General features: G+C 41.1%; 1 protein-coding gene across 2 annotated transcripts; it reads right to left on the bottom strand.

The window, feature by feature from the left end:
• Window positions 1-8485: 8485 nt before the first annotated feature.
• On the bottom strand, window positions 8486-24099 carry phka2 (phosphorylase kinase, alpha 2 (liver)). Of its 2 annotated transcripts, XM_069660013.1 has the most exons (33): window positions 23853-24099; window positions 23637-23726; window positions 22199-22357; window positions 21083-21130; window positions 20535-20703; window positions 20287-20369; window positions 19471-19551; window positions 19226-19324; window positions 18994-19140; window positions 18793-18846; window positions 18539-18661; window positions 18324-18419; window positions 17516-17623; window positions 17192-17270; window positions 16936-17070; window positions 16741-16850; window positions 16496-16640; window positions 16158-16236; window positions 15897-16045; window positions 15643-15813; window positions 15315-15424; window positions 15081-15217; window positions 14831-14993; window positions 14487-14566; window positions 14323-14401; window positions 14104-14233; window positions 13912-14013; window positions 12721-12839; window positions 12598-12621; window positions 12137-12190; window positions 10380-10613; window positions 10099-10299; window positions 8486-10005 (listed from the first exon to the last, which is right to left on the bottom strand). In XM_069660013.1, exons 2-33 carry the CDS (start codon window positions 23712-23714, stop codon window positions 9832-9834), a joined length of 3720 nt encoding a protein of 1239 aa, XP_069516114.1. In that variant the 5' UTR covers window positions 23715-23726; window positions 23853-24099; the 3' UTR covers window positions 8486-9831. The 2 variants fall into 2 exon arrangements, with proteins under 2 accessions (XP_069516114.1, XP_069516122.1); XM_069660021.1 differs by lacking the exon at window positions 12598-12621.
• Between the last annotated feature and the right edge of the window lie 210 nt (window positions 24100-24309).

The raw sequence follows: 24309 nt of genomic DNA, 5'->3' as shown, positions 1-24309 counted from the left end.
GTTCATTCTGAAACTGTCTACAGTGTGTGGAGCGGAGGGATGCAGTGGTTTCAGACACCTGGAGAATGGACAGACGTTTTTCCGTTACGGTGGACTGCTGGTGATCTTCCGCTGTCGTGCTGGATACAAACTCCATGGATACAAAACCAACAGCTGTGTGTCGGGGCACTGGTCCCGGGACACCCCAGTCTGTGTTGGTGAGGAGATTCATTCATGAGCATGTACTTTTAACCTTTTTATATATTAGGAATTCAGGTTATGATTTGTCAGATTTTCTCAACTTCTGTTCAAGTACTTTTATTAAGCTTCTTTCACAGTGCACAGCGGATACGTGAAAGGATTTGAAAAGAAGACAACAACAAAGAAAAGTCTGTTTTCAGGCTGGAACTTTAATCACTTTAAAGCTCCTGTGAGTTTTTCACTGGTTATGAAACAGACTGAAATTCATACAGATGCCTCTTTATGAGCTGAGACAAGATTGATTATTTCTATATTGTTATTTTTAATGCCTGAAACCACTTGGCAGGGGATAGGTGTCAGACGAAGCGATTAACTGCACGCTGCCTTTGTTTACATTTTCCAGGGCAAAAATTTAAAGTGACTGATACATATGACTGTTAAAGAAAGCAGGATGAGATTTTATTGTTAAAAACACCACTTAAGCTTATACAGAACAAAATCAGCAACGAGATAAGCGGTACAGCTTTGTCCACAGGGGGCGTCATAATCAACACAGACAGAAAGTTCCTCACAGGAGCTTTATATGATATTCTCCCCCTTCCTTCAGGATCTGGTTGCTCCAACCCAGGGCCACTCACCCATGGTACGAGCAGCATGAATGAGGATGGCTCCTGGGCTGTGTTTAGCTGTGACAGTGGCTTTCGGCTACATGGTCCTTCAATGTTGTACTGTAAAGGCCGCATCTGGAACAGCACAAAGCCTGTGTGCAGAGGTGTGGATATAAAACTCTAAGCTATTAAACAAAATATTTGATATTATAGAAAATACTGTGATTTAATTTCTTAGTAAGACTCTTAAATCTGTTTAACATGTTTATGTTGGAGCTAGCAGCTAATTAGCATTTGTTCAATATGTTTATGTTGGACCTAGCAGCTAATTAGCTTCGCGTAAAAACATGAAAGTGGGAAGAGGCTAGCTTTTGTCTGTTCAAAGCTAACAAAATACCTATAAAATCAAACTGAACTGCACTTTGTTAGCATTGTACAGAGCCAGGCTAGTTTTTTTTCCATTTTTCCTGTGCTAGCACTAAGCTAAGTTAGCCAGCTGATTCCAAACACAGCAATATGTAGACGTTTCTGTAAAAAAGACTATTCCCTTAACTTCTCACCATTTGGTCTTTGTCCTCTTTTCTCCCAGAGTCTGACATGATGAGCTCACTTTCAGGTGTCCATATGCTAAAGCCAAACATACACCAGAACCTCCAGGCTGCCGTACTTTCGAAGAACCTACAACAATCCCACTATGACACTCTTGCTAATACTGCATCCAAAGAAGCAAACCTCAAACTTGGCTCGTTGTCTCACACGCCTTCCCAAATGTCGAACAGCGAGAGTGTTAAAGTGACGAATCCTAAAATCCACCTGCAGCAACATAGCAAGTTTCCTAACTTTAACGTCAAAGATGGATTCCGGACAAGTAGTCGTGAGGCTCAACTTCAGGGTACAAATGAAGTTGGAGGACCAGAAACAGGAACTGGGGATGCTCCAGAGGCCAAAGCATCACAGGAGGAAGCCGAACAGCTGGACAAAGTAACTCAAATGTTTGCCTCTAAATCACATCCATCCACTGCTGTCCCATCTACCCTTTCATTAGTGCCAGGAACAGAGCAATTAGCAACTTCACCACCATTATTTTCAACATTACATACACCAGCTACCACTGCTACAAATACTGCTTTCAAGATTATCCTCCCAACTGTGATGTTTGCGCCAACTTCACAGCTTCACCACACAAGATCTGCTTTTCCTGTGCTTGTAAGTGAAGAAGCGCTCACTTTTGGAGAACATGGCGTGTCCTTGGATGAAGTACCTCCCTCTGAAGTAGTGACAGGCTCTTCACAAACTCTAGATGAAGACAAACAGGCTGAAACTGGTTTCAAGTATACTTCTTTGTCTCAGCCTGGATCTACTGATGAAGAGGAGCCCACAGAGACTTCAACACAGACTTCTTCTATTTCTGCTCATTTCGTTTCAGGTTCTTCTTCCATTTCATCACCTGCGTCCTCTGCAGCCTCTGTATCACCACATCTTTCATCCTTTTCCGTCCTTACTTCCACAATTCCCAGTTCCACCCAGTCCAGTATGAACACACATCCACAAAACACCTCCACCATCACTGAGCCATCATTTAACCGGACTCAATACCTCAACCGTACAACTAGCTCCACCTCCAAACCGCCTCAGCTGTTTCTGAGCCCGATCAGACGACCCGTGTGCCCGTACCCACCCGTGCCCGCTCATGGGACCTTCTACTTCCGTAATGTGGAGAATCCAGGACCCAGAGAGTACAGACACTACATCCAGTATGCTTGCTACCCTGGTTACACACTGGCTCATGGAGACGTACACAGTTACTGCCAGCAGGGCACCTGGAGCGGAATCACACCTGTTTGTCTAGGTAGGTCATTTTGATGCTTCATAACTAAACAGAAACTTAGAAAGTGCTGCAGTCGATTTACCAATCTACTGCCCAATATTTATTTGATGTATTTAATATTGTTTATTGTTGCCAACTCACCTAGAGTAATTTTTGTTTAGTCTTCCATTTTTAATTTCACCTCCCTTGATGTAGTGAAAATATGGAGTACGTACATTTACAGTATTAATATACAGTAAACAAAATGTAATGGTGCAAAATGTATATTTTTTTATTGACAAATTAATTTCTGTTAATATATATAAATAGTTTGTTAAAAAGATTTTTTTTTTGGCTTTTTGCCTTTATCGATAGGATAGCTGAAGAGAGACAGGAAATGTGGGGAGTAGAGAGCAGGGGATGGCATGCACCAAATGATCAGCTGACCGGGAGTCGAATCTGAGATCAGTGCGGCGAGGACTGTAGCCTCTGCACATGGGGCACCTGCTCTGCCAACTGAGCTAAACCAGCGCTTCAAGTAGTTTATTATCTTAAGTTTTTGTTAGATCTTGTTTGTGAATGGCAGAACCTACTTATAGTCCTTGGTCCGTCCTCTCCTGTTTGACAAGTGGGCAAGTTAATATATATGTATATAATGTCAGAAAATTGTGAAAATTGGCCATTACAATTTACTAAATCCCAAAGTGACATCTTTAAATGTTTTGTTCTGTCAAACCAACATTTCAAAGAAATACATTTTCAGTCACATACGTCAGACAAAAGGCAGAAGCTCCATTATGCATTTATGCACATAAAATACTTCCTTACTTAAAAATGTGCCAATCAATTTACTGTCAACTAACAGATTTTTGGATAATGGTTACAGTAGTTTCAGTTTACCCTTTAAAACAAACCGTTCATCAGTGTGTCTGCTATAAAGATCTTTTTGAAGATGATTTTGAAGGGTTCACTTATGTACAGGGTAGCTACATCCTTTGCTGCTGTTACAGATTCAAACTGAGTCGTCTCCAGTTTAACGCCTCTGTCTGATATTATCCCACCATCTAAAAGACCCTGAAAGTCTACTCATATGCTCACATTCATCTCTCTCATTGTCAGCGTTGCTCCATTTGAAACAACCCTTAAACTTGTAACTTCCCCTGAACTGCTCTCTCCTCCCTGTTTGTCTCCAGAGTTGACCCCATGTTCCGTCAACAACGGAGGCTGTTCCCAGCTGTGCTCTCACTCCCAGCACGTCAACCAGAGCTCCAATCAGACCCAGACCAGAACCGAGTGTCACTGCAGACCTGGATTCACTCTGCTGGATGACGGGCGAACATGTCGAGGTGAGCACACACTCTTTCCTCAGAGCCCTCCCTCACTGTGACGGTTACATTCCTCCTGAATCCTCTGCGGACCCCCTGCTCTCCTCCTAATAACAACACAGCGTGCGCCGAGGCGTGTCACAGCATAACAGGGAATCTGCTTCACATGTTTTATGTGTTTGATGTTTCACGGCTCACAGACGAGCATGAGTTTATGGCAGCATGACCGTATATTGTCTGAGGTTACACGTGCCTGCTCACACAGCCTATTATTTTTGAAAGCCTTTAGTGGATGGTGTTGAGATAGTTTAAACAGTGCTATTATCATCCTGTCTAGGCTATTATTGTGTGCCTGAGTTAGTTTACTTTTAGCCAGAAAATTCAGACAATTCAGAAAAATACAGGTTTATTTTAATTTTCAAAAGATTCATATTTTTGGATCAGAATTTGTCCAACGTTGTAAAGATGTGTCAGAAAACGGCAGTTACAGAGAGAACTGTCAGGCTGGAGAAATGTGGCTTTCAGTCAAACAAGGCACAAACTGATATACAAGCATGCTGAGTCCTTTCTACACATCCTTGTTTCCTGCCTCTGAAGAACAGGAAGTCAGAGGAAAACCTCTGCGTTCTGGTTTGCTCATTACAGGCCCAAACAGAGAGCAAACATGGAGACACATCAATGAGGTCTCAGATTCCAGTTTGATTCAGAGCGGCAGGGGAGACGAGCACCTTTCATCTGCTGCTCTTTTCTTTCATCTCCGTGCAGCCTGGACTGTGTGTTTCTGTCAGATTGACGACATTGTTGCTGTTGTGTTGATATATGTGTGTTGTAGATGTGGATGAGTGTGTGGAGCAGCAGCACCAGTGTCAGCACAGATGCAACAACACGTTTGGTTCCTTCAAGTGCAGCTGTGATGACGGATATCGACCAGCTCCTGACCAGATCTCCTGCACAGGTGTGTGTTGTGTTGCTGTGTGTATATATACTTGTGTGTCTGTTATTGTCATTTAAGTCCATCAGCAAAGTGTTTTTTTACTTGGGTCACAATCTTTCCAGATGTGGATGAGTGCATGCTGCCGGCAGCTGTAACAGGCTGCGTGTTCGGCTGTGTGAACACTCCCGGGAGCTTCCACTGTCAGTGCCCAGCAGGATACAGCCTTCAGCCTGCAGACAGACTGTGCCAAGGTCAGGGGACACTCACTGAACATTACAGTGAACCATGTAATGCTCCTTTAGGCCATGCTAGCTGCAAGAATGATAATGTCAGAACACCACTTTCTGCTTGATAGACTTACACTAAATTGGTTATAAACATTCATGTTTCAGAGATGATGAATCAAAGTGACAGTGGTGATCCCCTGACTTTTAATCTAACACCACCATGAGATTTTTATGAGGTTTTGAAGGAAATGACTGAACTAATATTGGATGAATTTACATAAAATTTGGTTCACACATTAATGTCCACTTCACGATAAAGTGTTATCACTCTGGTGATCGCCAGACGTTTAATCCAGCGCCGTTGGTCCAGATTTTAATTTGTCCAATTATTCAGTTTATGACCAAACTGCTCAACTTGCCTTATTCCCATTATCCTCAGCTAATGCTAATTGCTAGTTAGTAAATGTAAGCATTAACTAGGCTACTGTTACAATTAATGCTTAACTAAGATGGTGCTTACATTTGAAATTTAGTATAACATCATATACAGTACATTACCTGCTCAGTATTGGCATGTTAGAGTCACTGTTATCATGCTAGCATGCTGGTGTTAGCATTTAGCTCAGCTATTAGCTAGCATACCTGTAGAGTCTTAGTCTTGTTTTATAGTCACCATGATATAGATTCAAGTTTAAAAGTCACATTTGATATAATTTTAATAGTAAAGTAACTTTACAAAAAGAGCAGGTCTAGACTGTACCTTTTTATACTGAATTATTTAGAGAGAAACCCAACATGAAACCACCATCAGCAGCACTTAGCAACATTTGGCAACAGTGGCAGAAACCTTGAGCAGAACCAGGCTCCTGTTGAAGAGCCATCTGCCTCGCCTGGATGGGCCGAAAGGTGGGATAGGGGGAGATACAGGCAAAGAGATCAACCACAACAACATATGTTCTTGTTACATCAACTACAACAGGGGTGGCCAACCCTGCTCCTGGAGGGCTACCTTCCTGCATGTTTTAGGTTCCTCCGCACTCTAACACACCTGATTTGAATGATCTGCTCGTTCTCAACAAACTGAAGCGTCTCGGGGGATTGGTAATGAGCGAAACATTCGAATCAGGTGACAAATAATACAGACTTATGCTTGACGTGGATCTGAATATAAAGCGAATTTCCAAAATCCCATTTTGAAACGATACTGCAAATCTAGTAGTTCAGTTGCTACATGAATTCGACTTATTGTTTGACATTTTACATGTGTTCTGTGGTCAGCTCCTATAAAGCAAAAAATCTAATTATAGCTACTTCAAATAAATGTTACTAATTAAAAAACACACCAGGTATTGCAGCAATAAAATTGCAACAATAAAAAACATGTTTCTATTGGTGCAACTTTGTCCCAGTGCCTTTGCCCTTAAATACCAGAACACAATACATGAATAAAAAAGTTGTAGACTCAAGCTTAGTTTTCATCTCCTCTTAAACCTCTTTTTCGTCTTCAGATAAAGATGAATGTGCTGTTAATCAGGGGCTTGGTCCATGTATGGAGCAGTGTAATAACACACCAGGATCATACCGATGCTCCTGCACATACGGTCACATCTTAGCCGGAAACGGACACAGTTGCATCGCTGAGTGTCCATCAGGGTACAGGAAGCTGCCGACAACAACACCTGAGAATTCAACAACACAGGCTCGTAGGGAGGAGTGTGTAGGTAAGGGAAAAAAAAGGTTTCTCCAAAGATTTCTCCAACTAATGTCAAAAGCATGAGCCTTGTGCTTTTGTCCCCACACAGATATAAACGAGTGCCAGGAGGAGGACAGGTGTGGATGGCAGTGTGTCAATCTGCCAGGCTCGTACCGCTGCATCTGCCCCAGAGGATACACACTCCAAGGGGACAAGCGGCGCTGCAAGGGTCAGTGGGGTCATGCACACACAACATCTGTCTCAGTACGGTATATAGTATGTGGAACATTTTATATTAGTGTAGTATTGAAAGAAGCTTTTACCTGAACACAGTAACTTTAAGATATTTAAGATGTTTACATTAATATCAACGATTATGGTTTACGGATAATGGTTATATGAAGACAAGTAACAAACAGGATTTCTTTGCTCAAGAATCGCTGACCTAAGAGCATGCATTAACTGTTTTGAAGCCTTCTTTTCAGCATTTTGGTTGTCACCATCCTGTTCTTTTGAGTCACAAGTGTCACTATATTTGGATGGCAAGATTGAAGCGCATTGCTGCTCCTCTCCTGGTTGACAGGTCACCTTTGTGGCAATCTCAGAACGACGGTATAGCTTCTGGTAGCAATTTCAGGCATTCGGGTTTAGCCAGCGTTAAGGACCTACAGTAAAGACTTCCTTTTCTGTGCGCTGCATTGTTTACAGTCCAATTAGCAACTTGAGAAGGGACCATGTGTTCATATCAAAAGTGCAGGGAAAGTTGCCGCTCCAGATGTCAGCAAAATAAACGCTATCATTTCTTGGATCATCTGTTTCTGGGGAGTCCCTGTTTCATTGCAAATAGTAAGTTTCACAGAGGCTGCACCCTGGCCTACATCAGCAGAACGAACCCGAAAAAGAAACAGATTTTCTTGTGATTTACTTTAACGGGTCTTAAGTTTGCAGAAATAACATGGGAGCCGGGATGTCATTATGGTGGATTACGTTCCGCCTGCTTTTGGCCTCCACATGGACTGTTTTTTCTTGAAGTTTATGGTTTACATAGCCCTCAACATCTGAATCTTTATAATACACTACCTCATCCTAGTAATGCATTAAGTACATCTCTCAGAAACACTTAATTATGAATTGATAACAAGTAAACTAAAACAACTAACAAATAAGTATTACTTTTAGATTTTTGTTACTATTATTTGATACTAGGGCGGGATGCTTATCCAAATTTCTTTACAATTTTGGCTTTTCAGTTTTGCAAGTCTTTTACAGTTTATTTCCGATAGGAAAGTCTATGTAAGTGGCAGAAAAAAATCAAATTCATGTGTAAAAATTAATGTTTCTGTTATTATGTACTAGTATGTAAAACTCTTAATTTTTCCTCTCTCTCCTCTAGACATAAACGAGTGCAGTCAGAAGAATGGAGGGTGTTCCCACCTGTGTGTGAACCAGAAAGGTGGATATAAATGTGCCTGCCCAGCCTCCCATCGTCTCTCCCCCTACAGCTGGAAGAAATGTCTACCGAGGACAACAGCGAACACTGCTGGCTGAGCTGGAAACAACATCAAAGTATCTATTCATGTAGTCAAACCCAAAGAGCAACAAGTGGAGCTTAAAATAGGCTAGCTGGCCGATCAGAGCTCCTGCTGCATCGCGTATACAAAAGCATAGTGGCAAAGAGTTAATAAATGAATGATCGCTCAACATTAAAGGATTTTATTGTTTGCACAAAATGGCTTAATGAACATACTTTTCTGATGAAAAAAAAGATAAAATAGGTCTTTAAATATAAAACAGGTGACCTGCATAATGTATTATGGTAAAAAATGTATATATCTATATTTATTATATTAATTTAGACCATTGCAAATATTTCAGGGTAAGGCTTAGCATCAAAATACATCAACCTTTAACTGTTTCCTGCTTTCAAAATAAAAGTACTGTTAAAAGACATTTAAAACTTTCTTTTCCTCTGCTCTGTTTCAGTTATTCTTCTGACACGTTCACATACTACAATGCTCTTTTCAGACTTACAAAGACCCTCTTCAACATGCTGCAGACCTCTGGTACTTTACTAACATCTGGCTCTACTTAAGCTTCATTCTTTATGTTGACAACATGCACAATGCTGCCTTCTACTGTAGTCAATCAAAAACTTCTCTGTAACAGTATTAAAGCGGAATTCTGCCCAAACATACCATAAACTATCTTCTTTTCACTCACTGAACGACTCATGCATCTCAGTACCAAAACCTTGGGGGGGCATTCACACACTGACAGATGGATTAAATTGAATTCAGTGTACAAAACACACGCAAACAAAAACACGTTGGCATTCAGGCAAACTAGTTTTCTGATCCCATACAGGTCAGCGTTATTACAAGACAACACTGGCTTATTAATAACCTGGTCGCTATCAGAGGTCACATATTTTTTAAATTATTGCGGACAAATGAGTCACTTGTTTGGGAAAAATAATTAATAAATAAAAGTTATTTCAGAGTAAAAATTAATTTCCACATATTTCTGTCAGCCTTACAGTACAGCAATAAATCATCATTAATAAATAAAGATAAATAAAGTTAACAGGCCAATAATTAAGTAAAAAAATAAGTTTAAAATGTTTTTTTAAGGGAAATAGTTAAGAATTGGTGTGCATTAATTATTATATAGTTTACTCTGATAACTGCCAGGCTTATTAGTATTATAACACGTCATAAGACACAAAACTGTTGATATATTATTCTCACACACAACACAGAGAGCACAGAGACGAGCGAATAGCTTCACATTAAAGCATGTCAGACAGTCACCTGGAAACATACAGCAGAATGTTCGAGTTATAAATAAGTCCTGGACCCTAAAGAAAAAATAAATGCTTACTGGTATGTTGTAGTTTGGAATCAGCTGCCAAGGCGATTGTATTACATGAGTGTATTAGAGCTACCAAGATTTACTGAAGAGTACGTACTTACAAGCACACTATGAACCATATGAGCTGATAATGAGAAGCTTTGCTGCCTCTGTCTTTTGTTTTCAAACTAGTCTCCTCAGGCGTTTTCACTGCATCAGGCAGCTGGAGCTCGGCAGGAAGTCCTGGACATACGTGATCGCCGCCTTCGATAGATAGGTCATGGTGCCGTAGCTGCCACTGGGGGCGCTATCGTAGAAGAAGTTGCAGATTCCGGTTGCCTGGTCCTTTTCAAGGAAGTAATCACTGGCACTGAGGGATTTCTGGGGATGAAGAGGAAGAAGGAACCCTGGTTTTAATGCACAAACACATAAATGTCCTTTCAAACTAAAATCTATCTCTTGTAGTAGTTGTACCTGGTCATTGAGGAACATGTCATTGGCTAAATGCAGGATGCGGTCCACATAGATAATGCCCCCGATGCTTTCCACATCCACGTCAGCCACCAGACCGAGAACCATCACAGTCTCCACGAGAAGCTGACGGTACTCCGGTTGAGGGACGTGATTCAGGACAGTCTCCACCTGCACCGCAAACTTGATCTCTCCTTCTGTCATCTACACAGAAAACACAGAGGTAAACACACTTCCACATCCACAGGCAATCAAGCTGCAGCTACAAGTCACAGGCACACAACCTCTCTTGTTGTAGAAGAGGGCAGCACATATCCATCGATGGACAGGCCGTGGCACTTCTGCAGGATCTTCCACACCTTCTGGTAGAAGCCCATTGGTACTCTGTTGATGGCTCCGTCCAGCCTGCGTCTCCTCAGCCACTGGCCCTGCCTCTCCTCCCAGTGCAGCTGACCATCTCCTGGACCAGTGCCCACTGGAGATAGGATCCCACTGGGGGTGGAGGGGCTGCTACACCGCTGCGGTGAGAGAACAGGAAGAGACAGTTAGGATACATTTAATGGACCAGATTGGTGGTTTTCAACCTTATCTCCATGTACTCTATATGTATTTTTTATGCACTAAAACACATGCCAGTCGTGTCTGTGCCACCCAGGCTGTTCACTGTCACTACGCTCAGACTACACCTCAATATACCATGGCAGCAATTATTTACATGTAATTGGTAGAAATGAACATGTTAAACTCTTTTTTTTTAATGTTTAAACTTGTAGCAGTACCAACAGCTGAAGTGCTTTATCATCTTGAAAACATCATTACTCCCCCAGACCTGCTATCAGACTTCGATGTATAAAAACTTCCCCTTTAAGAGAATGATTAAAATGATCTACAACTCGGACCCTCACTGCATCATTAGGATTAGAAGTGTGATAGTGAACAGAGCCTTTACAGAATACAGTGTACTGAAAAGTGGAATTGTATATACATAACAAATACATGTAGATAAGGTGGAAACATCTACTTAAGAAGTCGTTCTCTATAGCTACACAGTCCGTGCAATCATTCGTGCATAATGACATCATGCTATGATCACGCTTGGCAATAGAAGACACTCGAGCAGATATACTAAAGGACAAGGCTGGTAATATTTAAGTGTAACCATAAACAGACATACAAAACTATTGATTAAGCTTGCTTAAGTGTTGTCTGTGTATCAAAGCCTGATAAAATGTATGCAACCGCTGCAAAGGCTATATGCAATGGCAAAGATCTATCACCTGAAGACCATTGTGTCAAAACGTTGTGATTAGCCTATAAAACTTTTTGTGGCATTAAGCAAGTGTGCGGGCTCGCTTTCTTTTTCTTGCTGCTGGCTTTTGATTACCGTGCATCTACGTGATGTGTGTATAACAACCATTTTGCACCGCTGCAATGGCTGACAGATAAACACAACCACTGTGGTTTATGTCTCTCAGCTTGTTAATATTGCAAAATAGTGTAAGCTTGAAACAGTGTCCCCAAGTTAAGTTAATTTAATTCATACAGCCCAAAATCATAAGTTTGCCTCAAAAGTTTTCAAATCTGTTCAACATAAAGCCCTCTCTATCCCCAGACTCACAATTTCGATTGGTACAAGTCTACAAACGGGAAAAAAAGGATAGAGAGGTACAGCGGAGTGACCCTTCTCCCAGGACAGACTTGTCTTAGAATTACCTACACCAGCGATCTTAATTGCAAGGCCAACATGTCGCCCTGCCTTACTGTATGTCTGTAGTTTGTTTTTGCAAAATAATGGAGATCTATGGGGTGCTATAACATGCTTTCAATACACAGATAATACTTTCTATTGTTGGTTTTGACCTCTTTAGGACATTTGTTGACAAAATAGTGCCAGCCTTATCCTCAAAAGCAGAGCACACATGCAATCTTTTAGTGTCAATACAAGATATGAAATGTAAATGATATGTTTGCTGAGTGCATACACACATTCTAACTACAGCATCCAAAGATAATCGAAAGCAGATGAGGTGAAATGGTTTACCGTGGAGCGAGGAGAGGTGACATTGCTATTCAAGGACATGCCTCCGCTGAGGATCTACACATGGAAATGTATGACAGATGACAGAACAGGTTGAGATGGTTCTTCATACTGCACAGATAAAGATGCTACAGCCGCACAGAGAATAATGTGACCGGATGTTTGATCTGGAATGAGAAAAGTGTTGTTAAATTCTTTGGAACCAAAGTGACCTGAAAAAAAAATGAATGATGCCAGTCTGTGCAAAACTGCTGTCAGGACATGAGTGATGACAAAGGGCTACTAGGAGCAGATGAATCAATGTCTGGATAGGTTCCAGATACAGAATGTATGGGATGCTGTTGCTCACAGAATGTTGTTGAGACTCGGCGGTTCGTTTATGATCATTTATTAAGCCGGCGGTTTGACTGGCAAGAGTCGGGTTAGAAACAGTCACATGCTAGTTATTATCAAAGTCAACCCACACTGAGAGGCCGAGAGCCATCCAGCTGCAAGAAAGACAAGAACCATCATAGATTAGGAGGGATAGATATAGACAGCCAGACAGCCAGACAAATATTATGCACTTCTTTGATTGTGCATCCCACCTGTTTAATTTCGCTCTTCAGCTTGTGTATTCCTGAGCGTTCGGTCTTGGTGGCTCCGGTGTGGCCCAGTTCATGGATGGAGATGGCCGGACTGGTGGCTGTTGACTGGATCGGGCGCACTGATCGACAGAGGCAAAAATGTACACATTAAAAAGTGTATTATATGTTACTTAGCCAGCATATCTGATTCATGCGCCCAGTGATATCTCTGTTCCTGGATGGAAAAAGAACTGGGCCATGCAGACATAAGCAGGATTTAGCAGAGTCTTTCTCCTGTGCCATAGTGTGTACAGGTTGTTCTAAGTTGACTTAAAGAAATAACAACTCTATAATTTATTAGTCAAACATGCTTGTGACTTTGCAACGTAATGCTTTGAGCTAAATACTGATCAGCATGCTGACAATGACAATGCTAGCATCTTGATGTTTAGCATGTTAATGTTTCCCATATTACCAGATTTTTCTTAGACATCTTACATTTGAATATTTGCATTAAATTGGTGGAGCTATAGCCTGTTGCCTCACAGCTAGAAGGTTCCTAAAAAAAAAAGTATATCAGAGGATATTTGAATATTTGTTCAGATTTTTGTCATGTCTCGTCATTTATGTTAAGTTCACACCTTTCAGTTCAGTTCTGTCTTTTGTGTTTCCCCTCCTGTTTTATTTTGTAGTAATGTCTCTCCTCTCGTTTCAGAAAACTTCACTTCCTGTCCTGATGTGTTTCCCGCCTTTGTGATTGTCGTCCCCGCCCTCATTGTTTCCACCTGTGTCCCATTACCTGGTGTGTGTGTATATATAGTGTCTCCCTTTGTCCTCTGCCTGTTCGTCTTGTCATGTTAGGAGATTTCAGATCAGTCAGGTTGTTATTTAGGATTTTTTGAAAAGACCAGTTTATCATTGAGATTTCTAGTTAGTCTTCCTTTACCGAATTTTACAGCCTTGCTGTGATTTTGTTTTGTTACTTTTGCTTTTTATGTCAGTTCTATACTGTGATTTTTGGTTAATACTTTGGCTTGGTTTTTTTACTCGAATAAAGAGTCTTTTTGGTTGAACTTTTGAGTCGTGCGCCTGGGTCCTTTACTTGGTTCTTGTCAATTTTTTTATTGCATCATTTAATTTCATGCAAAACTGAGGGTTCAACAAAACAACCTAAATCTACTATTACACAAACTGTAAAGGAAATAAACTCACTGCTCCTCTCCACCCCAAACTCTTTTCCACTGAGGATGTGATGCAGCAGGTTTTTCATGCCAAACGGACTCAGGCTCATCAAACTCTCAGACGCCTCCTCCCCTACAAAAAGTTACACAGTTTTTTTAACTGTGCAGGGTAGTTTGTTTACATCCACAGTTGTGTTAGTGCACGTTTGTTCTGTTTCCCTACCGGAGCAGTGCAGGCTGCGAGCCAGCTCGGTGGCCATCACTTGCATGATGAGTCCTATCCTGAGCCGGAGCATGTCCCCAAACAGAGCAGGCTGGGAGCGCACGTACATCGCCAGATAGACCATGATTTCCTAAATCACAAACTCGCACAGTTTACATCTGAAAGATTCATATCTGAAAATGTCCTGTAGCTGTTCCAAAGGTAAGTTTATAGATTTACCTGAGTGAGCACAGCTATACTGATGTCCTGACCACTGGCTTCATAGATGAGAGTGTTCAACTCCTCAGGAGGAAGGGGACTGAAGGGACACAGTGAGGAGAAGAGTTGGTTTATTATGTGGTAATTAAATCACTAATTCCCTTCAGCCAGGGACTCTGACTTACACTGTGATGACTTGTTCCCTGGGTTCAGGAGGAAGGCCTACAGTCAGCTGCTTGTGGTGGGAGATCAGATCCGTGCAGGCCTGAGGAACAGACATATAGAGGTTATTATTATAATTATCTCATAATATATTGATTCAGTAGAGTCAATAAAGTCTCTATTCCTTCTCCCTGGGTCATCAACACAAAGTAATTCAGCAGGTTGTTCAGCTAAAGTATTGATGTCAATGAGTCAGTTATCAATTTTTTCCACTCATTGATCCTGATAGATGAACGTGCGACTTACATTTTACCAATAAAGAACTTAAAAAGCAGCCTGCTGTGACAAAAAATGTCTCCTCACTGACCTCTGCGAGGACCTCCACCCTCTTGCGTAGGATTCCAGAGATGTATCTGATGAGACCCCACTCTTTACAGGCTCCAGCTTGCACATACAGCTCCTCCAGCAGGGAGCGCACACTGACCCCGCCCTGCCCCGGACCTGACAGCTCCACCAGCCAATCAGCTCCTCTGCTCGTCACAAGAAAACACAGGAAAGGTCAAAACAAAATCACTAACATAAGCTCTGTTCATACATAGTTGTCTGTAAGTCCGTACTTCATTATGTAGAGGATGTAGAGTATGTCGGCCTGGTCCTGCAGAGTCGGACACTCCTTCAGCTGCCTCACCAACACTGCAAAGTCCGTGTTGCCCTGAGAGTCTCGAGGCAGGTGCAGATCAGCAGCACTGTGGGGCTTATGAGGGAAGTCAGTGTGAGACAAATACACTCCAGATTAGTCCTGAAGTTACAAGAGAAACCGGGCTGATGGTGGAAGCATTTCGAGTTCCTACCTTTTGCTGCTTTACATTTGAGCTGTGCTGATGATGAGGAACATCAAGCAGGTTGAGAGATCTGCGGTGTTTGCTCTTAACAGGAGTCACAGGTAGATACATGGAAGACTCTGAAACACATGCAAAGAAAAAGATTGTTATGAAGTCAGACCATGATATTTTTGAGATGCTGTCGTGTAATATAATCCAAATATAGACATCACCCTGCGCTCCACCATTTTCTAACCCCTAATAAACATTTACATAAATTAAGCCCTGTCCCTGGACAGAAGGATTGTTCAACACGCAAACAGACTTTTACTTAATTTCTAGAACCTAATTAACTTACTGGGTATGTTCAGACCCTGGACCTGGGCCATAAAAGACAGGATATCTCTCGTTGTATGTTCAGCACTGAAGACGTGGTGCTGCCCCCTCTGGATGGGAGGAAGATGGCACTTGATGGTGGTGCTGTGGAGGAGCTGGGTGAGGTACTGGTCAAACATGTCCTTGGAGCCCTCTGCAGTTAAATAAATACACTCAATTACACATAGTTTGACTTAATAATAAAATATGACATACACATTATTCATTGTTAACTACCTGAGGGGCCATATTTGCTGTAGTCATCTCCATATTCGTCATCATCCTCCTCATCCTCCAGTAAGCTGTCATCGTTCTCTTCATCCAGGAAGCTGAGCTGAGTGTGGAAGGAAGTGGTCTTGAAACTGGAGAGGTCTGACATCTGCACCCTGGAGTTACATTCACACAAAATACCCACACATGCAAGAGAAGTTAAAAATACTGTGTTACAGACACTGAAACACATTATATATTAGTTTGATATAAACAAAGGGAACAGACCTCGCTCCTGCAAAGTAGCCATCCTGTAGTTTCCTAAGGGTTGCTAGGATACATGGATCAATCGCTTCTCCATCTTCATCTAAACAAAAGAGTAAAAAAATATTTTGATGCGGTGAAATAATTTGACAAAATAGCTGTATGGAAAAAAAAAAGTTAATTCTACATCACAGTTATATGCATTGAAACACATACTGTAGTAAACTGTTCCCTGTTTTACAGAGCATGAAGGAGTGTGACTTCTAATTTCCAGAGGCCTTTTTCTCATGTATATATGCTTAAGTCAACAACAGATACTATAAAGTCCAAACTGATATGTTTTGGGTTAAGAGTCCGATTACCCAGCATGCTGCGGGTGATGGGGAAAGTGAGCGTGGGTCGTCCTGTCATCCTCCAGCAGGAGGAGAGATAGGCCAGCTCTGTCCGCAACATCTCCACAATCATCTGGTTGTCCAGCGCCAGGTAGAAATGGTGCTGATCCAGGAACTGTAGTGAGGACAGAAAAAAACAAAACAGAAAATATATTTACTAATGCTTTCTGTCGAGCTTCATCATTGTGATTCTGAACATCTAAAGCTAGTTTTACCTGTGGGATGAAAATATAAGAGCGATTTCTGATCTCGTAGAACTTGGATGTTCCCAGAACTCCGATGTGTCTGTAGGGCCTCCCGCTCAAATTCAGTTTCTTGCAGTTTCCTGTGACAATTACACAAAATGTTACTTAATAATTCACACACATGTACACACAGGTAATAAGAAAACAGTGGTAGCTGCTTGTTACCCAGTTTGACGTAGACATGGCTGAGGATGCGGGCAGGCATGACCCTGATAGGCAGAATCTCTGACATGGTCTGGACCGTGATGCCATGATCGCTTAACAACTCCTGGATCTCCTCCGACTCTGCTACAACGCAAACTGACGCACACGTATAAAAAGAAATGCAATATATTCTTCTATCGGCAAATCTGTGTATAAACCCATACTACCATCAGAACACCATTATAAATAATAAATATAATGATGTTGGATCACCAACCTTGTACCACAACATCTGGTTTGAAGTTTGTAGAGAATCTCCTGTTGAGTGGATCTATCTCCCCTGGTGCTAAGAAACCCTTATAACACAAAGCAAGAGAGACACAGAGGGTGAATTATTAGAGACAAACAATGGCACTGGTATATTGTTTAGAAAAGAGATACCATCTGTATTTATATATCGTTGTCTACTTGTATAAGTGCCTTTTTTTCCTCATTTACAAAATAAAATCTCATCACAGATTATTTTCCGTATTTCTGACACGTTACAGCTGCGTGTTACACACTTTACATCAGAGCTGGTGAACAAGGACCCAGTGACTACCTCGGCCAGCAGACAGCCCAAGATGTAGAGTGACTGTCCCCACATGTGCGGCAGCTGCCCCATGGCCACTCTGTCCACTGAGTGAGGACTGCTGTACTCCTCCTGCACCTGCAAGAGGCAAAACATGTTCTCCATTTTATGTCTTATGCCTAATACACAAAATACAGCAGTCCAGATGCAACAAACACCTAAAGTCTAATGCTCCCTTATACTGATGGGCAGATAAACAGGAAAATCAAGAGGCTTGCATTATTCTACCATTACTATGGTACTTATAGTGGTAATATATACAAAATAGACCTAAAACAAATAGATGAATTATATCAATTAGACTCAAGTCAGAAAATGAAAGACCAGATACAAGTGAGTAGTTATTAAAGCACAAGACAAGAAGTATAGAAACCATGCTAGCAGCTCTGGGACAGTGCATCACCTCAGGAGTGCTATGAGTTAAACGATATTGTCAGGATGCTAACGATGATAAGCTAGCATGGTACTATGTTCAGCTACGGTTAGAGTGTTAGCATGTTTACATTTGCTAATTAGTATTAAACATTTAGTACAAATTAGGGTGACGGAAAAGTCATTACTTTTATGAGTAAAAAAAAAGGATTCGAAAAATTGACATGAACTTGCTGTTAGCATGATTGAAACACAAATGCTAATATTTACAGTTCTGACATCTTCCTGAAACACATAATGTCATCTCTTTCTTGAAGTTTTGTCACCTTGTTTTGGTGGGTCAGACAATGCAACTAGAACCTCAAAAAAAGGTGCACCTACTATTCTTCCTACAGAGGTGAGATACCTTGTCATGTGGGACAGAATAAAGTTCTGGCAGCAGTTTGATGCCGTTCTTCCCTCTGATCAAAATGCCCTCCAGTGCCTCTCGGTACTCCTGCACCTGTGGAGCACATTTGTTCAATATTACATCTGAAGTACAGGCCAGTCGATATCAACTCAAATACAGTGCACAGAACACAGTGTAAACTGCATATAGATGAGTGTGTTTGGTTTCATCACCTGCACTTGATCTTCAGCGAAGATACCGTCCAGGATGAGGTAAGTCCAGAACACAGGCCACTCACACTCGATGTTCTCAAACAGCTTGAGCTCTGCTGGATCGTAGTGCAGCCGAGACGGGTCCTAGTGAGACAACAGCAAGGAACAAAAGTAGAACCTTCTAGCTCAAATTACACAATTGTTTTACAACAAATAGAGCATTTAAATATATTATAAATCCCAGCATTAATACTTAAATGTGCAGAATTTCTTACCTCTTTAGGACATCGATATCCATCCCGGATAAAATGGCAGCAACCATAGCGACCCTGAAATACACCAAAGAGTGAACTTTTAAACTGCTGACTGACTTACAAGGAAAAGCTTTGAGGAAAAGACTAAATCGTGTGGTTTCTCTGTACATACTAATACATAAATAAGTAAAACAACACATGAATTATATCCTTAGATTATACCTGCAGTTTGCTGATGATTTCAGACTTAGTGATGGCCACCAGGTCAGCATCCTCAACAGCAAAAGCAGGAAAGGAAATGACAGACAGAAGTCCGGCGTCTATCTCCTTCGAGGTGGAAGCTCTTGGCAGCATGGAGCACAGGATGGACTGTGGGAAAACATACAGACATGCTGAGCAGAAGAAAGATGGGCAAAAATGATGCTGAGGTAACTGGAGGTAAAGCCAACAGTACCTGACAATGTTCCACTTCATCAGGCAAAACATGGATGACTGACTTCGGGCCCCCGTGTGCACCAAAAAGATCTAGCTCATCTATGGCCTCCAGAGCCGCCTGTGACAAAATCAACACAAACATTCATGCACCAATACATGTTACATACACATTCTACTTCAATTAATATCTGTAATAAATGTCTTCAATAAATGTCATTAATGTATAAACTTATGACAATATTACTAAGTGTGTGGCTCCTGTACCTTAGCAATTCCCACAGAGCTGCCGTTGAGCTCAGGTATGCCCTGGTTGGTCTTGTCACCTCGCTCCCACATCCCATAATCCTAGAGCGAGGAACAAAGGTAATGACATCTTTTTTTTTTTAAATTCTCAGCTCTCAATACTCTCCCCATATAATTATTAATGTCATTTGTACTGTAAAAACATGGTCAGAGCACAATGAGCATAAAACCAACATACTGGTTTGCAGCTTCAGATGTTTAAAAATTGTGGCTGAAATAAAACGCTGACGTAATTTAGACCCTGGTCCAATCAATGGAAGCAAACTAAGATTCTCCCTCCTCCAGAGGTTCCTAGCTCCCGGGGAAGGTTCCTCCAGTGAAAACATGGCTTGTGACAAGTTTATCATCTTTTAATTCCTTGAATTGTTTCTACTTGTCAGAACCTGGTAACAGTTTAGTCTGTTGTGACATGTTTTTACTATGAGTCATAAGACATAAGGCTTTTTGTTAGTTACCCCTCTGAGTGCCTCAGATCTGTTCAGAAACAGTTTAGTCCGGTTTGGCTACAGAGCAGCTAATTCCTGGTAAACTCCCTTTAAAACTTGTAAGATGCCCTTAATGACATCAGTAGGGGCAATTTATGAGCCAAGTCTTGGCTCATATATGCAGTAGTACTCTCAAGACTATAAACTGACTTTACTGTGTAAACTCTGTGTTGTTCCCCTTTAGCCTTTTCTCCTTTTTTAGCTGTTTCTTTTAAGTGAACTGCCCTTTGTGTCAGCACTATGCCTTGTTTTCTAGAAAGCCCCCTCTAACACCTCTGAAAATGTCACTCACCGCCACTTTGTAAGCAGCCTCTATGTAGAAGACCAAGTTTTGGATGAAGGCCACCTCATCCAGGTTTGAGATGATACGAAGACCTGTGTGACAACATAACACACTCAGCATGACAAACTAAAGCTTAACAAAGAACTGTGCAATGAAATGTTGTTTTACCTATGTGTGGCATATTTAAACCACATTATTTACATACAGAACACACGGAGAGATAAAAGCAACAAATATAAAAAACAACACGACTCAACCTGAGGCCGTCATCTGTGCCAGCATCAGCAGGTAAATGGAGGTGGCGTCCACCTGGAGGTGGCCCCACTGGTCGTCTCCAACCACCGTGGCACATGTTTGGGTATCAAATTTGGCATGCAAGCAATCCTTTGTACTCTGGGTGTGTTTGAACTTCTCCACCTTGGCCACCTGAAGACAAAAATATTCATATGCATACAGAAGCAGAATAAGCACCTATTTTAACACTCTGCTGTGAATTTGGCATCTTCTTCTTATTTCCAGCAATAGAAGGAGAAAGCAATGAACAATTCACACTGTTACTGCAGCCAGACTTTCACTATCAGTTTCACTTCAACATAATTGTCTGACCTACCACCTACTGTTTGTTCCCTTGAGTTTAACATCCCTCTACAGGTAGTGGCAGATTGTGATCAGGGACAATAAGTAGTTTAAATCTAATCATCCTGTTTAAATACCAGAGTTAACACATTGTGATTTCCTACTAACACATTTTGTGGATATGATGTTTATATGTACATACACAAGTGAACACACACTTGTGTCTTACCTGTCTCATCATGCACTGCAGAAGTCCCTGCATCAGTTTCACCACACTCTGCCAACAAACACCAACAGCTTCGTCAGTAAACTACAAAAATCCGACAAACGTCTCGATAATTCAAAATATCATAAGTATTTATTCATCCTTTAATTAATTAATTCTGAATCACTTTTTAAAACATTTTGTCCAGTTCAGTTTAAAGAGGTGTAATCACGAACAATGTAAACTGTTCACTTTCCCCCCCGAAACGAAGTGAACCCTTCAGGGTTCTGATGAGATTTAGTGTTGAATGTCAGTAAGTGAACACACCACCATTCAAATTTACCATCAGTACGTATGTCAGAAAGTGAATGCTCCACAGCTAAAATGCACTTTAGTACTTAAGGTCAGCAAGTGAACGCATCACCATTCAAATGCACTTCAGTAAGTAAATACATAACAGTTCACATACACTACAGTATGTATGAGATTTAGTGAACGGTCCATACTTTCAATGCACCATGGCATTGCATGTCAGGAAGTGAATGCACCACCATTCAAATACAACAGTATTAACGCAAGTAAGGGAACACATCCCTGTTCAAATGGCAGGAATCACAGATTTAATTAAATGTAGAAACGATTACATCTACAAAACAACTCAAAGTTCATTTAATAAGAATGATGCTTACTATGACTATTGGCCAAAATTTTAAATAGGGTCATTTGAGATATATGCATAAAATGCTAATTCACAACTTAATGAAGTTGGAAAAAGCAGTTGGATTTTCACCTAGACTAAGTTTGATTCCTAACACAACAGATCATCTATTACTTGCATCAATCAGCAGGTGAAAATTAATTGGTTTTAGCATTGACTTAGTGGTTTTACAGATCTATAGCATTTTAGTGAGAGTCTGGGTATTTCATCATACTTTATGTTACCCTGCAGTTCCTAATCCGAGAGCACGATTTTTTTGTTTTGTATTATTGTGATATATGTGTGTTTGTCTGTAGCCTACACTTGATAATGTGACCACGTGTCACACCCTAAAAGCGTCCTGCTCTTAAATAATTAACCCATCAATACAGTTAAAGCAAACACGCACTTGTGTACACAGTAACCCCCTCTCAAAAACACACCTGCTCCAGTTCGTAGGCCTTGGCCTTGTCTTCATCGCGGTCTGCGTTCTTGCGGTAGGCCATGCCCAACCCCCACACAGCCAGGACGCTGTACACATTGTCCCTCACCCAGGCGTCCTTCTTCGTGGCACTGGCAGGCAGAAGTCCTGTCACTGGGTTCTGAAACAAACACAGATCTTGCCTCTCACTATCCAAGCCACTTTCTATCATATTCTTTCAGTCCATTTAGATGACAGACCGAAATAGTCTAAATGTGTTTCACAAAATCTTAGAGCTGAAAGTGACATCATCTTCAAATACTAGCATTGAACATTAATGAAAGACAAAGCAGGAGAGGACAGCATTTTTTTTGTCAAGATACAAATAAAAGAAAGCATCATGTAGCAAGCTATCAGTAAAGGTTGGTTTAGTTTGGTTAGTGTGTTAATAATATATCATTAAAAATAGTTCAGTTTGTGCCCCCTACTCCCTTCCTCTGAAATCACACCTATACCCTTGCATGTATAGGCTTCTAAGGAAACTTGGCACAGTCTCCTATCAGCTGTGAAGCCTCTCTCTGTGAAGAGTCACAGCTTTAAACTTAGAGAGCTGTTGACAGTACCTCAATGTGAACTTCACTGTTTATAGACAAAGGTGCATAGTGTGCCGGCCCTCCAAAATTTCCAGGAGCTGAACTTTGCTCATGTTTTGTTTATTTTTAAGCAGGTCTGTCTGGCTGAACCTGAGGCTATGCAGGCTGCAAAACATCTGCATGTTTAACATATTTCTGCAAGAGGAAATGGAGGATTTGTTTACAAAAATCATGCAAAACTAGACATTGTGTCCATGCTTACAAATGTTGTGGAAAGTGACAAAGTGTAATATTTTGGAAGTACTTTGGCCTCCACATATTTGCATTTTATGTTGCCTTATATTTCAACTCCACAACATTTTTAAGGTAAACTTAAACTTCAGCTTTAGTGATTTGTTTAATTTCTTATTTTAGTTCATGTCTGCTACAGCAGAACAGGCTGCACATTCCTTTGTCCACATTCCTAAAAAACATTCTTTCCATATTTTTCTGGAGGAGAGCACATGATCCTCTTGCTCAACAAAAGTCAATGAGCATCGAGTTCTGCACCGGTACAACAGAGTCTACTGGGTAAATTTCAAGTAAATAGAGCTTGCCTCTAAGAGGAACTGCATTAGCAATTACATGAATTAAACATTCAATACCATTCTGCCCAAGCACAATGTATCAATGTATTTTTTCCGTTTACATCATATATTATTAATGGTAAATATTAAACATATACCAGTAACTGAATATGTCTTATAGAGTAGAACATAACTAGGTTAAACTACACGTTGTAAGTAGAAATGTTAAAAGTAAAGCTACCATAACCAGCTGCAACAAGCTTAAATATGAGTCAATAATTCAGCATGGCTCTGGACTCACCTGGTGGCGCAGGATAGTCTCTTGGACCAGCCTGGCATATCCATCCAGCCTCACTCCTGAGTTACTGCGGCTCCTCATCCTCGCTGATTACTGCACACAATACAACAAGTTACTTCTGAACTAGGATGCAGGCTAACCGCCCTAATTTACCTACCTTTAAATATGACAGTATTAAAATACAACGGCTTCATTTCCTTTAACACTGAGGTGACTTACCACGCAGTGATCCATCCTGTAAATCCTGCAGCTCGGATTTGATCTGACACCTTCTGCAGAGGCTGCTGCTCTGCTAAAGCTGGTTAGCCGAATAGCATCCAGCTGTTTGTGACGACAAAAACATGTCACGTCAAACTCACAGCTTCTTTTCACACAGACACAGTCAAATATTCCGGTAGTACTGCGTGAGGCGTAGAGTCAGGCCTAACAGGTGACAGCACGTGAGGTTTCACTACAAGAGGTTCGCGTGCGGGGTAGTATGTCTGCTACTGTACATCAATTCTGAAAAAACACATTATGTTCATGTTGTTTGATTTTTGGACGACAGGGGGCGCCAAACGACCTTTATTCTTTTCTCTTTACAAGAATTCAAGGCCCAATTTTATTATGTATTTCATTTTTTTGTTACTTTATGTTATAAAGCTTGAGGGCAAATATTGTAACTTATACTTTATGC

The sequence above is a fragment of the Semicossyphus pulcher genome, unplaced genomic scaffold (genome assembly GCF_022749685.1).
Source record: "Semicossyphus pulcher isolate SPU_LCO1_2020_fin unplaced genomic scaffold, fSemPul1.0.p SCAF_1, whole genome shotgun sequence".
Taxonomy (NCBI): Eukaryota; Metazoa; Chordata; class Actinopteri; order Labriformes; family Labridae; genus Semicossyphus; species Semicossyphus pulcher.
The sequence above is the reverse complement of the archived record's forward strand: the minus strand, read 5'-3'. Positions and strand labels throughout refer to the sequence as shown.